Source organism: Dermacentor albipictus, chromosome 3 (genome assembly GCF_038994185.2).
Source record: "Dermacentor albipictus isolate Rhodes 1998 colony chromosome 3, USDA_Dalb.pri_finalv2, whole genome shotgun sequence".
Classification (NCBI taxonomy): domain Eukaryota; kingdom Metazoa; phylum Arthropoda; class Arachnida; order Ixodida; family Ixodidae; genus Dermacentor; species Dermacentor albipictus.
The window spans coordinates 13,370,641-13,387,492 of NC_091823.1; the positions used below are offsets into that span (position 1 = coordinate 13,370,641).

Here is a 16,852-nt window from a genome sequence, read left to right on the forward strand (position 1 = left end):
AAGCAACATTAGTAAAATAAAGAAATTAAAGGGAGTTGGCAGGTACAGAATGGCCATGACGAATGATATAGTAAGCAGCTCTCTATGAATTTTCGCTAAATGTAACTGAGCTAGTGAGTGAAAGCCCTGAAATAATGGCACACCTTGAGTGGCTGGCACATCAACCAAGATGTTTTGGGGCGGACTGAGTAAGGTGTCACCCCGCATGTGGGCTGGCAGTATCCACCGGTCAATCATCACATCCTCTGAAGGAGCCACATAGCTGCTGCGAGGGTGTTTGCTGTTAGTGACAAGGTGCTCCAAATCCACAATGTTGCCCAGCAAAGCATCCACACCAGACACACGGCACCGCAGACCACAACCAGGGACGGCCCCAAAGTCCTCACACTTCCCGAGGGAATCGATCTTCAGAGTCTGCATTGGGAAAAATATATACCTCTCTTAAACATAACCAATTTTCTACAGTTTGTGGCAATAAAGACTAAGTTCAAATCTGAGTAGTATTTTTTAGAATCAGGTGGCAAGAACACACAACAGCATAGCTAACAATCAGGTAAAATGATTGACCGGCTGATTGACTGAGTTTAACACACTAAAGCAGCACTGGGAGTGTGACAGACACTGCATTAAAGAGCTCTGGATCAATATTAACCAACTGGTGCTCTTTAATAGGCACATAAATAGAAGTTACCTACCATCATTAGAATATGTACACCACTACTAGGAACTGAAACAGCCACCTCATGCTCAGAGTAGCGACTGAGTGACCATGGAAGATGAACAGCAAATCAAGTAAGACAAAAACAACAAAAACAAAGCATAGAGGGTTGAAGTTGTTTAGCTGTAACAGGACATTGGGTTAAAGTTTGGAATTGGAGGGACAATAGAGGGAAAGAAAATGCGACAAAAGCCAGCATAATCGGCAACAAATGAACCTGAAAATTTGTGATCCCAGGGTGTCTACCAAGTTGACATTTCCTAATTCCCCGAGTTTTCCAGGTTTTCCCTGAGTGCCCTTGCAAAATTTCCTGAGTGATGCAGAACTATGTTTTATGTCACGATCGGCTGAAACCATATCACCCGATGCTGTCACTCTCTGTAAGCATAGGAAAAAATTTTAAAAAGCCTAATCTAATTTGAATACTAAGGAGTAGTGTTTATGTTATTCAAAAAGAGAATAGAAGGGAGGGATTAGTAAAATGCACCGCAAATGAAATGTCTTCAAGGAGGAGGAAACAACCTTATTCAGTCGCCTGCAGAACGACACCATGACTAAATGGTGCCGCAACGCGGGCCCTGACGTCTTCTCAGCGGTTGGTCTCTACTCAACTCCAGTGCGTTGTACGAGTTGAGGAGGACGTCAAGATGAAACACTTGGGAGGTTTATTTACATTATTTACAGTGAGAGTCAATGAACAGTCTTAAAGTCATTATGGGCCGGCAGCAAATCGGACGCTGTGGCCCGTTGCAAGAAGTTCCAGCGAGATGAATCAAGGAATGCTCTAGGAATGCTCTCGGTCTGCGTCTTTTAAGCCCTTCGGTGTCGATAAGACACGTCATGTTCAGCCAATGGTAGGCGCCCGTGCGATGGAGTCACATCTGGCGAAGAGAGTCGCTGCTCGGTTGTTTGTCCGAGGGCTTTCTTCTCCCTGCTGTCTTGCCTTGCTGACTTGCAATGCGCGGTCACAATAGTCAAGTGGGGGCGACGCTGCCAGGTTTTCACGGCGCATTACAGCCGTCTTTCTTCGGGACCCACTTTACCCACAACAGTGCCAGGACGGAAGAGTCCCTTCCCTTCACTTTCGGGAAGAATCAAGCAGTGATTCTTCCCGAATTCTTCCCGAAGAATCAGATTGCGCTCAACTTCTTAATGATACGTTTGTAACAATTTTCACTCATGAAAACATTAACTCATTGCCAACTTTAAAGACATTAGTGGGAATCACAATGCATGAGGTAGACATCAGTGAGGCTGGTGTTTTATCTCTACTAACCAATCTTAAAATGTCATCTAGTGCCGACCATCTAGGTTTCAACAATAAAATTTTAAAGAATACATCGCATAGTATTTGTCCTCTGTTAACAGCTCTATTTTCCCAGTCACTATCAACTGGTGGTATTCCTAATGACTGGCGCATTGCTAAAATAATACCCATTTTCAAATCAGGTGATCGCGCTTCTCCCCTTAATTATCGTCCCATCTCCTTAACCAGCACTATTTGTAAATTACTCGAACATATCATACACAGTCAAGTAATCAACTTCCTTGAAGACCATAACATTATTTTTAAGCATCAGCGCGGTTTTCGCAAGGGCTACTCATGTGACACACAACTTGCCGGATTTATTAACGACATACACGCACTAATAGACGCCGGGTTCCAAGTTGACGCAATATTTTTAGATTTTTCTAAGGCATTTGACCGTGTTCCACACCATAGGTTAGTACTTAAACTTTCACAGCTTAACATTCACCCTACTATAATTGCATGGATCACCGATTTTCTCTCATCTAGAATTCAGTTTACATCAGTTAACAATTCTAACTCATGTTATGCTGATGTTACGTCTGGAGTTCCACAAGGCAGCGTACTTGGTCCTTTACTCTTTCTAATTTATATTAATGATTTACCCAGTTGCGTTTCATCTAAAATCAGACTATTTGCAGACGATTGTGTAGTTTACCGATGTGTAACAAGTAACACCGATAGCCACTTACTACAAACTGACCTGGACGCAATAAGTGCATGGTGTTCTAATTGGTTAATGCCATTAAATATTTCGAAAACTAAACTCATGTCTTTCACCAATAGGCCACGAATTCTAACCACCTACTCCCTTGATAACAACCCTGTGGAACTCGCAACTACTTACAAGTACCTTGGCATCAATCTTCAATCAAACTTATCATGGAATAATCATATTAACCTTACCCTTGCCTCTTCAAATTGTACTCTCGGACTTATTAAACATAACTTAAAAGAAGCCCCAATGCATGTTAAAAAACTAGCATACACAACATTAATCCGTCCTAAACTAGAATACGCGTCTGCCATCTGGGATCCCGAACAAACGTATATCATAAGTAACATCGAAGCCTTGCAGAACCGTGCTGCGCGATTTATATTTTCAGATTATTCACGTTACACCAGCGTCACCGCGTTAAAGAATAAAGCTGACTTGGACAACTTAGCACTTCGCCGTAAAATTTCTCGCCTAACACTTTTCCATAAGCTTTATCACCATCCATCACTTCACGATGATTTCTTTCAGTCACCAACAGTTATTTTTCCACGCCGTGACCATCCATACAAAGTCAAACGCATTAACTGCCAGTCATCCCATTATGCATCTTCGTTCTTACCACGCACAATAACTGAATGGAACGCCTTACCATCAGTCATTGCCACGGAACCAGACTTGACTAAGTTTCAACATTTAATTCGCTCACGACTTGTCGACTAATCGTATTATTATTCTTTTTGGGGACTTTTACAGTGTTTTTCGATATTTGTTGGTGTTTTTAGTGCAGTTGCCTTATGTTCTCCTAATATGTACTAATGTTTTCTCTGTAATAATTGTGACCTAATTATCTTGTATGTTAACTATGTTTCACTGTATTATTACTTCTGTTAACCTCTCTTGTTTTTAGTATGTACAAACTACAACCAGTGCTTGTGATTGAACCCCCCCCCCCATGTAATACCCTCGTAATGAGGGCCTTTGGGGGTATTTTGAATAAATAAATAAATAAATAAATAGCTTCCCCGGCTGCACACGAAGTGGGGTCCGCCAACTTGTTTGCACGTGTCGTGCCTCAGGAATGTGGCATCCGTGCTTCTGCTCTCCTTTATTAGCTGAGGTGCGATTCGATGTGGCCTGGGGAACTCGAAGTAGGCTCAGGAAACGGCCCCGTATCTAACAGCGTGTTACTTCCACGGTCAGTCGCCTTAAGGGGGCAACGTTCTGCCGGTTTCGCTCGGCCTTTGTCTTTCAAGAGCCGCCGAGACCTGCTGGACGGCCCAGGTTTGGATTTCGTGGTTGTAGAGTCCCGCTGCAGCCGCGAGTCACGGTGGAATCATTGTACTTGTCGAAGCTTCGTCAATGTCTTAAAAAAAAATTGCAAATAAAGTTGGACATTCTCAAATACGAATAAAAAGGAGATGCATACAGAAGCAAATATTTTCGAATATGAGCTATTTCTATCAACTGATAGCAAGCTCACTGGTATGAGGCCCGAACTTTGTCACAATTGAGATTCTCTCTCAACAGCTCGTAAGTCAACCTCAACTGTCCTGACATACTCTCAGCCCACGCAGGACGCTCAGTGTTGTGTTTCACTGCTTTAAAAAGTTTATTTTGGTGTGGATGAGGGACACCTGCATCTCGGCATCAGCCAACACTTTGTTTTTTGAGCTCAAGCTCCTTCAAAACGGTGACAGCACGCTTCCTTTCCCCATCATTCTTCAGTGTGTAGGTCCTTCCTGTTCTTGTCCTCCTTCCGCCACTCATTCGCCCCACGGACCATTTAAAGCATCATTAATGAAAGTGCGTAAACCTTTCTTGTGTCACGTCCCCCCACCCATTTTTCTACACTACAAATGGTATTAAAAAATGTTCTTGTCTTCTGTGTAACATGCATATTTTTATTGGGTGTTCCTATTTTTATTGCAGTGTTTTGCCTTTTCCTTTTAAGTTCACATGTTGTGTTTTCTGATTTGTTATACATTCATGGCCTGACTGCTTTCTATGAACCAGATTACCCTCCATTTGTGTGCTTGTGATTCATATTCTCTATTTATACACACTTCTGATTATTATTAGCACTACGACAATGTTGTTGGCCTTATATTATTTTAATTGTTTGTTATTATAGTTTATCAATTCCAGTTTTCTTTTTTTTTTCTAGACTTATTACTCATTTGTTAAACGCATCTGTATTCGCATCTGTATGCGTTACTGCATCCCCCCCCCCCTATGTAATACCCTTCTGCGAGAGAACCTTTAGGGGTATTCTGAATAAATAAGAAATAAAAAAATTCCCGGACTTTTTCCTGAGTTTTTCCAGACTACTCAAAATCCCCAAGAATTCGCAGTTTTCCTGGTTGGTAGACACCCTGGAACCTCACATGTGAATTTGCAGCAATCTACTAACTGAATTACAACAGCAGCTACCCTCGTGTTCCCTCTTGTTGACATATGCCAGCCCTGAAGGTGGCTGACAGCAGTACTGCTGACAGCATTGCTTACGTGAAGACACCAAATAAACAATGCAACAGATGATTAGCATGTAAGCTTCGTGGTAGTAGACCAATAGTAATACTGGTAATAATGGACGGACGGACGGACGGACGGACGGACGGACGGACGGATGGATGGATGAAATAACTTTACTGAAAGGTCCTGCGAGCTACGGGGCGCAAGGCCCCATAAAGCGGGCTACTCCCACATTGGGACCGGGAGTTTTAACTCCCTGGCCGCATTGTGGGCTCACTGGATGGCCCAGAGCTGCTCCGCAGGTCCGTGCTACGTAATGCTTGTTGTAGCCTGACGGAGTCTTGGGTCTTGTTTGCGTGGGTCCAACCACACGGCCAGAGCAAGTGATATACGTCTAGTGTGCTATGGCAATTTTCGCAATATGATGTTGTGTATAGGTCAGTGTAGTTTGTGAAGAGAAGGGAAGAAAATGACATAAAAGTGTGTGCACAAAAACAAAGGGCATTGCTCAAGATATGAAGGTGCAAAGTGTCTGTATTATACATAGCGCCGACCAATTTTTCGGATCCCATGGAGAGCAAAATATAGTACAAAAAATCAAACAGTCCAAAAAAATTTGATCAGTCAAAAACATTTATCAGGTTTAGAGGGGACTCAAAATAGAATCTCCAATAATGCCCTGCTTCAAACTACACTTGGAAGCGATCAGGCTTGCTTGGATTTGCTCAACAGTGACATCGTCTCTATATACAGTCGACAAGAGCGCCACCGCGTTGGTGATATCTGCCAATGGAGTTTGCCATAGAGATCGAAGATACGAGCCATGTTTCTTCACACCATTTGGCTGTCACAAAAGCACAGGAGGTGGCGCTGATCACACAAATGCAAAGCCACACAAACACACACAAGGATGCAGTGTCTCCAAGACACACCTGCCCAGTGGATGCACCATGTGCAAAAGCAACCGAAACCTTAGGGGGGGGGGGGGGGGGGGAATGAAAACATCCTGCATTAAGTGATAATGCTGATAGCGCTGACCAAAAGAAGAAAAAAGGAAAAGTGCCATCCCCTGGAGCATTTTGTCAGCCAAGGAAGTGCAAGGAGGATGGCATGAGCTTCCAATCTTGGACGCTATAGACCGAGCCACTGTAAGCCAAGGCAGGGGAAAATCCAATATGGCAGCCTCCAAGATCGGGTAGCATGGCTCGGAACGAGTGATTTAGTCTGGAAAATCGAACTTTACGGCCAAAATTTGTCACAGGTAACGGTAGTGAAAATGCATTAGCTCTATAGGAACCCTGACGGTGCATTTATGAAGTCCAGGATATCCACCAAGTACAGATTTTTGGAGTTCGAAAAATCCATCAGCTACTGTAAGTTACCATGTTGGAATGCTAATCTCAATTTTATGGTAGCATTAAATTTGTTCTTAGAAAGTCGCCTCTGAGTATGCATCTACAGTACAATCTCATTGATATAATCTTCACAAAAACTGGAAAATATAATATATTATCCGACAGTCGCATTAGCCAAAGTAAGCACCAAAATGTATGAATATAGGTGTACTCGGTGACAAACTGAATAGTGAAAGTTCGTGTAGTGTCCAGTGATACCGCTCTGCATAACACGTTATGCAGAGCAGCATCACTCTACACCATGCGAACCGCAGCCAATACACTTTTATTCAGCATCAGTGAAATAGCTTGTCAGTTTGCACTGAACTTCTTTTAATGTCCGTAAAAAGTTCTTCGGCAACTTAAAAAAAGAAGTCGCACCATTTCCTCGTTCAACTGAGCAGCAGAACACCAACAGTCAGTGTTTATCACCAGCAGTGTGCCGCATGCTTTTTTCCTCCAGTGTGGCAGAGGCTTAACCCGTTGTTTGTGGGTCGTTGGAATGTTATTTAAGCTGGTACACACGAACATAAATTTATTAGCTTTAGAAAAACCAGTAAAAGCCCACCACTGCAGTTGTATTATCCAACTTCAGGTTAAAACATGATCGCACAAATCGTATGAAAAAATATTGCTCCTATGGGATGTTGGCCAGAAAAAGAAGAAAAACTAATTATCTGAAAACGTATTAAACAGAATCGTATCAACAAAATTCTACTGTATCTGTCAAACATAGGATATCAGTTACTTCCTCACATCAAATTTCTGAGGAAAAAGAAACTGTTTATTCAGACAGTAGCCTTCAGCGGACAACAGCCCCCTTCACAATGGGAGTGCTTCACCACCTAAGACCCTGGTAAAGCAGCCTCCAGCACAACTCTCCTGGTCCTCTCTGCTCTAGCTTCACTGTTATGTAAGCTCATCAGTTGAGTGTAATTCTAAACAGACTAGCCTTGAGACAATTTTGATAAAGTAGTGGGGTAGCACTCACCTCTTTGACAAACTTAGTGATGGCAGTTCCTATGGGGTGCTCACTGTTCGCCTCGGCTGTTCCAGCCAGGAGCAGTAGCTTAGTGAAAGAACAGACTCTAGTTCCAACCAGCAGCGTCATGCGCGTCAGCACTGGCATACCGTTTGTGAGAGTGCCTGTCTTGTCGAACACTACGCAACCAACCTGTAAATATTTTCACACTATAAAACTCCACCCAAATGAAAAAGAAATAAATGTCAAGCACAATCAGATAAATGGAAAACGTGTATAGTATATGAAGAAATACAAGCACAAGCTTGCTAGAATTGTGTATACAGTAAATGTGAGATTTGACACAAATTCACTTGAGTCAGCAATAGCTGAAATGGTTCAACATACTGAAACAGCAGCATGAGAAATACATGCAAAAAAATAAAAAATTTAAACAGATGCCACGAGTGCTCAGATAGCAGCTGAGTTTTATTCCTCAAGAATCAACAATACATAAATAGTTGTATTTGTTACTCCTATGGGTGAGACCAGATTTCTTCACAGCAAGTCTCACACATGCAGGCTTGTTCCATTTTCTTCCTAAAGTCATCACTTCCTTTTTGCCTTTTATAACCTAAGTCATCTAAAGAGACCCCCCCAGTGCACAGTAACACTAAATCAGGTTCAAGTAGCAGATTGTCACTCTATTGAGAGTTCATCTGCAATTTTTCATCAAAAGGATATTGATTGCTTGCCGGCAAAATGAATGCAAAAGAAATTACACATACTGAATTTAGCAACCAATAGTATTACTTATCATATTATGCCATAAGTGTCACTGTAATGCATTTGCATAGTCTGCACCGAGACATTTTCATGTATTTGTCGGCAAATTCTGTCAACACAAAATCCGTAAAAGTTACCAGGTTATGACACATTATTGTTTCACAATTCTGATGGAATATAATCCTTTGAGCAGGCACTACCAAAGTCTGTGACAAAGCAGGGAGTAAACATGGGAAGCTAAACTTGGCAGTGCCATCTGTCGTGCATTTTTTGACCATTTCTGGTATCACACCATGACTTTGCTAAAGATAAGATTGATGTCTTTGCAATACTACATCTACAACCTACCAATCTAGTATAACTTAATGTCTCTTTCTGGCGTACCTTAAAGTACAGTCAATGATTGATTTTCCAGATGCCCCGCTTCTGCCTGATAATTCCCCGATGCCAGATAATTCAGATGTCTTTGTGGCACTGCCACCTGTCCCACAGAGTCAATGTATAAGATTGTCTGAAAATTCGGACGCAAAAGGCCTTCGCTGTCCGATTTTCTGGACTTGTTGCGGTGTCATTTTTATTATTTCTCCCCTCAAAACAGCGCTCTCGCATACAGATCTACTGGTAACCGTAACCACCATCACTGCAATGGTATGCCTAGCTGCTTCGACATTCGCTACAAAGCTTCAAGCTGTTCAGTGCCATGTTTTTCTTTGCTGTCAGCAATGGCACAGATTGTGCCTTTGTAATTGTTGCTAATGCTTCCGAAGCTTGGAAGGAATGACGCGCTGCATAATGTTGGTTCCCAAAAGTCAGCTTTGCCTAAGTATACACAGTAAAGCATGTGTAAAGTAACGCGGGGAAGTATACTACGAATGGATAGGGGCAATTGTCACGAGACACGGTTAGTACAGCAATCCTTAATCACAGACGCGTGCATCCGCAGTGTCCTATAAAACAGGGTGTCTACCAAGTTGACATTTCCAAATTCCCCATGTTTTCCAAGTTTTCCCTAAGTGCCTTTGCAAAATTTCCTGAGTGGCACAGAAGTTTGTATTATGTCAAGTCGGGCTGACACCATGTCACCTGATGCTGTCACTCTCTAGTAAGCATGTTAAAAATAAAAAATGACTTAATCCAGTTTGAATAGTAAGGAGTAGTGTTTCTTTCGAAAAAAAAAAAACAGAAGGGAGGGTTAGTAAAATGCACAGCTAATAAAATACCTTTGGAAAAGATAGCAAAGCCCATTGTAAATCACGTCAAACATTTTCAAATACGAATGAAAGGAGATACATACAGAAGTAAATATTTTCGAATATGAGCTATTTCTATCAACTGATAGCAAGCTCATTGGTATGAGGCCTGAACAATGTCACAAGTGAGAATCTCTCTCAGCAGCTAGATAGTCAACCTCAACTGTCCTGGCATACTGTCAGCCTGTGCACAACGCCTCAGTGTTGCATTTCACTGATTTAAAGAGTTTATTTTGTTTGGGATGAGGGACACCTGCCTATCGGCGTGAGCCAACGCTTAGTTTTTTTGAGCTCAAGCTCCTTCAAAGAAGCGGCAGCACACCTCCTTTCCCGTTCATTCCTTAATGTGTCAGTCCTCTCTATTCTCGCCCTCCTTCCACCACAAGTTCACCACACGGACCATATGAAGTATCCTCTTGGACAGTTGTACAGTCAACAGCCGATTTTTCTGGCTCCCTAGGGGCAGTGAAAATGTCCGAAAAATCGAACAATCAGAAAGAACTCAGTGCCCTTTCACTCTGTGAAGAAGGATGATCAATGAAGCTGTATATGTGAGCCCCTTAACGGTGAACTGCACCTCAGCCATGGGTCGGCCTGACATTGCACTACCTTCGGGATCGGCCCACGTATGGGGAGTTTTTTTGCCACACCAACGACACGAAAATTTGTTGGACGGTAGAGGTATACAGCTTCACTATAAAAACGAATGCATGCCTTTTACTGCCCCCATGGGGCTCAAATCACCACAGGCCCGTCCAAAAAAAATTGGTGCTCGTAGTGTGACAGAAGACGGCGTGTGCATGCGTGTATAATTAAGAAATACATATGTCCAGTGGCAATTGCCCCTTCCCACGGTTGTTAAGCTTCACCGCAATACTTTGAGTATGCTTCACCACGTCACATTTCTGTATTAAGGCGAAGCTGACTTTCGGAAACCTGCATTATGCAATGCGTTGTACTTTCCGTGCTTCAAAGCCAATCGCGAGGATTGCAAAGGCGGAGTCGGTGCCACTGAAGACAGTCATGAATTCTTTCAATGAAAACCATAGCATTGAACCGCAAGATGCTTAATAGCGAACGTCGAAGCAGCTCGGCCTGGCGTTGTTGTGGTGGTGGCTTTGGCTGCCACCAGATCTGCGTGTGAGAGCGCCGGTTTGGGGCGGCGAGATAATCAAAATGGCGGTGGTGGTGGCTTTGATTGATGTCGTTTCGGACGTGCAGTCACGGCAAAAAGTCTGGAAAATCAAACGGCAAAGGATTTTTGCATCCCAAATTTCAGACGTTTATATGAATTGACTCTATAGGGTGTAGCGGGTCGCGAAGCCATCCGAATTATCGGGCATTTCCCCAAAATCGGGCATCCGGAAAATCTGTCATTGACACTGGCACTCCTACAGCAGACGGCACGGCATCAAACATGATTTGTTACGAACCCTCTCTGTTACTCGAAGCCAGCATTAGCACGACTTTCGTTCCCTTTCAATAAAACTACAGCTGAATAAAGGAAAAATCAGACATCCACCCCTTCGTAGCAATTGCTACAGAGGAAACCCATACGGGTTCCTCTAACGAAAAGCCTCAGGGTTGAAGAAAAATTCGTCCTGGTCCGGGACTCGAACCCGGGACCACCGCCTTTCCGGGGCAGCCACTCTACCGTCTGAGCTAACCAGGCGGCTAGCAGATGGCAGGGCGAAGTCGAATTTGTCGACAACACGAAGCAAAAACAAGTGTTTGATGTAGTTCTGCGGAAACCCGCATGGTAGAGAGAAGTAATGAATAAAGGGAAAATCAGACCGGGACTTAAGGAAAATCAGACCGGGACCTTTGTAGCAATTGCTACGAACGGGTGGATGTCTGATTTTCCCTTTATTCATTACTTCTCTCCACCTTGCGGGTTTCCGCAGAACTACTACGTCAAACACTTGTCTTTGCTTCGTGTTGTCGACAAATTCGACTTCGCCCTGCCATCTGCTAGCCGCCTGGTAAGCTCAGATGGTAGAGCGGCTGCCCTGGAAAGGCGGTGGTCCCGGGTTCGAGTCCCGGACCAGGATGAATTTTTCTTCAACCCTGAGGCTTTTCGTTCGAGGAAACTGTTTGGGTTTCCTCTGTAGCAATTGCTACGAACGGGTGGATGTCTGATTTTCCCTTTATTCATTACTTCTCTCCACCTTGCGGGTTTCCGGAGAACTACTACGTCAGAACTACAGCTAATTTTCCCTGACAGAAGCACAAGTTTCCTGAAATTTCCTTGAGTATTTCCAGCCTATTCAAAATTCCTGAGAATTCCTCGTTATCCCAGTTTTTCTCGGTTGGTAGACACCCTGGCTCAAAGTAAGAGCCCCGATATGCCTAATATGTGTACTGGCAGGCCTTCAGAGCTATTTCGGATGTGCTTGGGGCGATTTGAGCCCTTGGGGACAGTAAAAGGCACACATTAATTTTTTTTTTTTTGGACTGCCGGATTTGGCAGACGTTCTTGCGGCCCCTAGGAAGTCCGAAAAATTGGACGTTGAGTGTAATGCCAAGACTAAAGACATGCCATGCGCGTTCAGGTTAAGTCCCATGAAAGCTGTGCAATCAAGCTCACCTTATGGAGAATTTCAAGTGGCTCTCCTCCTTTGATTAGAATTCCATTGGATGCCCCAACGCCCGTGCCAACCATGACGGCAGTGGGTGTTGCCAGACCCAACGAGCAAGGGCACGCGATGGACAGCACAGTCAGTGCGCATTGGAACGCAAATTGGAAGATGAGCTCACTGTCCGTGTCATGATATCGCTGCACAATAGTTAAGAGACTCTGCGTCAACAATGGAAGACATTAATTGTATAAGAAAAGCATTCCTTCTTTACACCTGACACCACTGCAGTGCCATTGAAACATGCTTGTGGCGCAAGGTGTAGTACTGTTGCAATAGTTATACCAACGTTTCAAGATCATTTAAGAAATAACTACTGTATTTACTTGATTTTAACATGCACCCGTTTTCCATCACCAAAAAAAAGGAGAAGAAAAAGCTCCCTCGATTGTAACGTGCACCTGTTCGCCATCACCTAAAAAAAGTCCTTTACAGTACCGCGTGCCTCATTATTTCATACAGAAATACAACTTTTCTCATTTGGAAAAACAAGGATTTACTCCCAATGCACTAGAGTTGCGATAAATAAAGAAAGTCGCAGTTTCACCTGAAAGGCAAAGCCTTTATTGCAATTGCAAAGCAGTAGACAGCTATACGAAAAGTAAGGATAGTAGTTTTACCGGCACTATAAACTTTTATACGTTCGCTTACTGACTAAATTAACAAGCATGGTGTCACATGTACACAAGCACACATGAACACATCTCACTCAATGACTGTGGACACTTTTTATCAGAACGCTGGAGTGAGAAAGTGCGGTAGTAGGAGCGAGCGAATTGACCTCTGTGCAGTCCCTCGCTTCAACGTGAACCCAGCACAGTCCGCCTAGACGTGTAGACTGTCTTCATCGCAGATTGCTTTGCTTTCAAGATAGGCACCATGCAGCCGTGCCTACGCAGCAGCTACCACAGTAGAATGCTCTTTTTCTGTTTGTGCCAGTCCCGCACGGAAGTTTCGAGAACACCAAACGCCAGTGATGCGGCCCGATTTTCGCCCGTCTCTGCACATGTGATCATTTTCCTTTTAATTGCGGCATCGTGATGAACAAGATGAACACTCCGCGTGTCTCCACAGTCAGCACTTCCATGCTGATAGAGCAAATGCAGAAAACGGGAAGACTGATGATGGACTAACCTAAGCACACATACTACAGAACATGGAGGAAGCTATGGTAGTTAGGCTCTAGCACGTATAAGGTGGCCCTCTTGAAATGGCGATGGTGATACGGTAACACAGATTTAGGGTTGTACTCGATTCTAACGCACACGCAATTTCGGACCTGTTTTATAAGAAAAAAAGTGCACGTTAGATTCGAGTAAATACAGTAATAAAATTACAGCTTAGAGACATTCAGCATCAGTTCGAGCGGCTGACAACCATGTGAAGGACCATTTAGAAAGCAATCCAGGAGAATCAGCATCCCATTGAATATTGATCGTCCCTTCGCAAAGCAAGGTTGAAGTTCTTAAATATCACTGCTAGAAAAGCAGACTGAGTTCAAGCAGAACCTTAGGAAATGAACTAACCCAAGAGAGCACGATATTATCACTATTGCAACACACAAATGTATATAACCAAGAAAGTGTTCAAGAGCCTTGCAGGCAGTTAACTGTATAACCTAAAAAAATCATGCATTGTTCTGTCATGATAAGTCATTCAGTAAAGCAATACAAATCCGAAACAACTGTCACCTGTCTCTTGAAGAACCGTGTGATGTACTCAACATTGTGAAATCCAATTAGGACCCAACAAAACAATGTCAGCAGCGAAACCAGTACCACACCGGGAACAAAGTAGCCAGCTATTTTGTCTGCTAGCTGTTGAATTGGAGCCTGCATAGAAACAATAACATAAAGATGCATAAGATAAAGCATTTAAGGAATATATTACAAGAGCTTGGTGTACGTGACCCCGCAGATTAGGCAGAAGAACCATTTTACTCTGACTCAAACATAGATGCCACACTCAGTATAGAATTCAGAGAAGGCTCTCTGGACAGTGTGGACTTTTCCCACTCAGAAGGCACAGACAAAAAAGGTAATGTAATTGCATGGTCCTGAATATAGCATAAATAAATATGCCTCTGCCTACACCATGCATGTACAAAAAGAGGAGACAGTATAAAGGGCACAGAAAGCGTGTTCTGGGAGTCTTTTTCGCAGCATGCTACATACGTACCCAGTTCTAGCAGATGATTCAGGACTTACCTTGGATGTCTGGGCCTCCTCAACAAGCCGCACAATCTGTGAGAGTGCGGTGTCCTTCCCAACATGGGTGGCGATGATCAGAAGGACACCCTTGCCGTTGATAGAACCGCCAATAACCTGGTCACCAACTTTCTTGGGCACAGGCATGGATTCGCCTGTGATAAGTGCCTCATCAACAACAGAGTGACCCATGCACACTCTCCCATCCACTGGTATCTTTGCTCCAGGCACAACCTACAACCCCAATAAAGTGAATTCATGAGCAACCTTTCAAATTATGATGTCCTTTCTAAGAAACCAGATATATACACAGTTGCTTGCAACAATCAGGTTCTCCTATGCCTACCATGTGTGTAAGCAAGCCTGTCATTCTGCTAAAGATCTACATTCCTGCAAGGAGTGCAAGAGGCAATATAATTCTACCCTGAAACAAGCAAATCATAAAAAAATTCAGTAAAAAACAAGTCTCCTGCAACAAGGGCTAAAAATTCAGCACAGCGAAGCAACCGGCTAGACATTTCTGTCTCACATTCATTTGCTTGGCATGCAAATGCATGCTGCTAGCACAAACATGAGTGCAACATGCAGAAAGAAATTGCTTGCCTTTAACACGTCTCCTCTTTGGACCAATTCTACACTGATGTTTCGCTCAGCAGTAACATTCATCTGGGCATCCACATCCACAAGAACTGCCTCCGTAGCTTGCAGTGAAATCAGCCTGGCAAGTGCAGCCGATGTCTTTCCCTACAAGCAGATATACAGCTACATTTTCACCACACAGCTCAGCTGAACTGACAGATCTCTTCAGTGAGCAAGCAAGTGGAAGGTAACCAAGAAACTGCAAGTAATCTTGCAATTGCCCCACAGGCAAAAGGTTGATAGGTAGCCTTTGATAACTTCTGCAAGCCTCAGAAGCCATGCCCGTCTACATGTATGATGAAAAGAAGCAATGCCTACTACATTTTAACTAAACAATGTTATTGAGGGCATTCTCAAACATGATTTTCAAATAACTGGTGGCAAAGAAGCGTGCAGTGCCATTCCTCATATACAGTGAAACCTTGTTAAACCGTAGTTGGCCGGAGCTTGGAAATAAGTAGTCAAACCTCAATATATCAAACACGGATATATCGAATTATTGCGTATATCGAATACTTTCTATATCACGTGGAAAATCGCATGCATTTTAAATTTTTTATTTCGAATGGGGCCGGATGTAAAATGGATATATCGAACTTCGCCGCCCCAGACTAAGTGCGCTCTGTTGACAGGAGGCGAGCTTTCCCGCAACACTCTCAAAGATAGCGGCGGCGCGATGGGCATTCCAGACTGCTGCGTACGACAGCTGCCCACATCGGTTGCGCCGAGGGCGCCATTTGAACGTAGCGGCGTACACACGCAGCGGCTTTGAGCCGGCACGGCCGCCTCGATCACGTGCGCACGGCGGGCATGTGCATTGAGGACTTCGTTGGCGGTGACAACAGCACCGAAACAGTGGCGGAGTTAACAGACATGGAGATCGCGGCAGAAGTGACTGCTGAGCGGCCAAACGAAGATGCTGCTAGGGTGGCTAGCCACCCTAACACTGCCGAGGCTGATCCAGCAAAAGCTGATGTTGCCCCGTTCCCGACTGCAACTGAGGCTGTAGCTGCTTTGGCTGTTGTATGCCACTACTGCAGCGCAATAGAAGGCACTGGACTGCCTCTTGTGGACTGTTGGACTATGTTGAGGTTGCCGTGGTCAAGCACGTGGTTGCCAATATGAAGCAGGCTATGCTGCTTCAGTACTTTTAGCGAACGAAATAAATACTTTGAAGCTTCTTGTGAGTATCTATCGCGTCACGATTGGTTCATTGATTGATTTGTGCTAGTTTTTGATGCGTTTTCCACATGATTTTATATATCGAATTCTGGCTATATCGAACTATTTTGCGATCACCGCGCTGTTCGATATATCGAGGTTCGACTGTATGTACTAAATGGTAGTACTGCTTAACCGAAATAGCATGAGGGCGCTTGGAGGCCGTTGTGCTGATTTCTGAGGCTTGTTGTTCTGCCGGGCCACCCGATGGAGACGACGCACCACCGTGTTTGCGCAATGAAAAGTGGAAATACTACGTGTCAACCAATACGTACGCATGAGCTGGTACTGTTTATGTGGATACTAACACATAGTGTTCAACGGCCGCTGAGTCGGGGACTTGACCTTACTACATTTATAATGAAACTACTGTTTAAGCGGGTACGGTTTAACGAGGTTTTACTGTAATGCCACTTTCCTGCCAAGCCCTGTCAATGCTAGGCAAAAGTGATCAAGAAGTTTTGACCTACAGTTCTTGTATGATGTGTGTTGTAATACCTGTTCAAGCGTTTGCATTTTCTGCCTAGTAGTACATTTGCTG

General features: G+C 43.7%; 1 protein-coding gene across 11 annotated transcripts in view; it reads right to left on the minus strand.

The window, feature by feature from the left end:
• LOC135898863 (copper-transporting ATPase 1-like) overlaps positions 1-16,852 on the minus strand; it is a 75,457-nt gene that overhangs the window by 25,611 nt on the left and 32,994 nt on the right. For all 11 annotated transcript variants that reach the window (XR_010563434.2, XR_010563432.2, XR_010563430.2 and 8 more), the window contains 6 exons: positions 15,055-15,195; positions 14,452-14,685; positions 13,936-14,076; positions 12,196-12,384; positions 7,603-7,785; positions 144-414 (listed from right to left, as the gene is read on the minus strand). Coding sequence is in view for 4 of the 11 variants with exons in the window: in XM_065428037.2 (XP_065284109.2) it covers positions 144-414; positions 7,603-7,785; positions 12,196-12,384; positions 13,936-14,076; positions 14,452-14,685; positions 15,055-15,195 (1,159 nt within the window). In the remaining 7 variants the exon portion in view is untranslated. The remainder of the gene's footprint in view (positions 1-143; positions 415-7,602; positions 7,786-12,195; positions 12,385-13,935; positions 14,077-14,451; positions 14,686-15,054; positions 15,196-16,852) is intronic.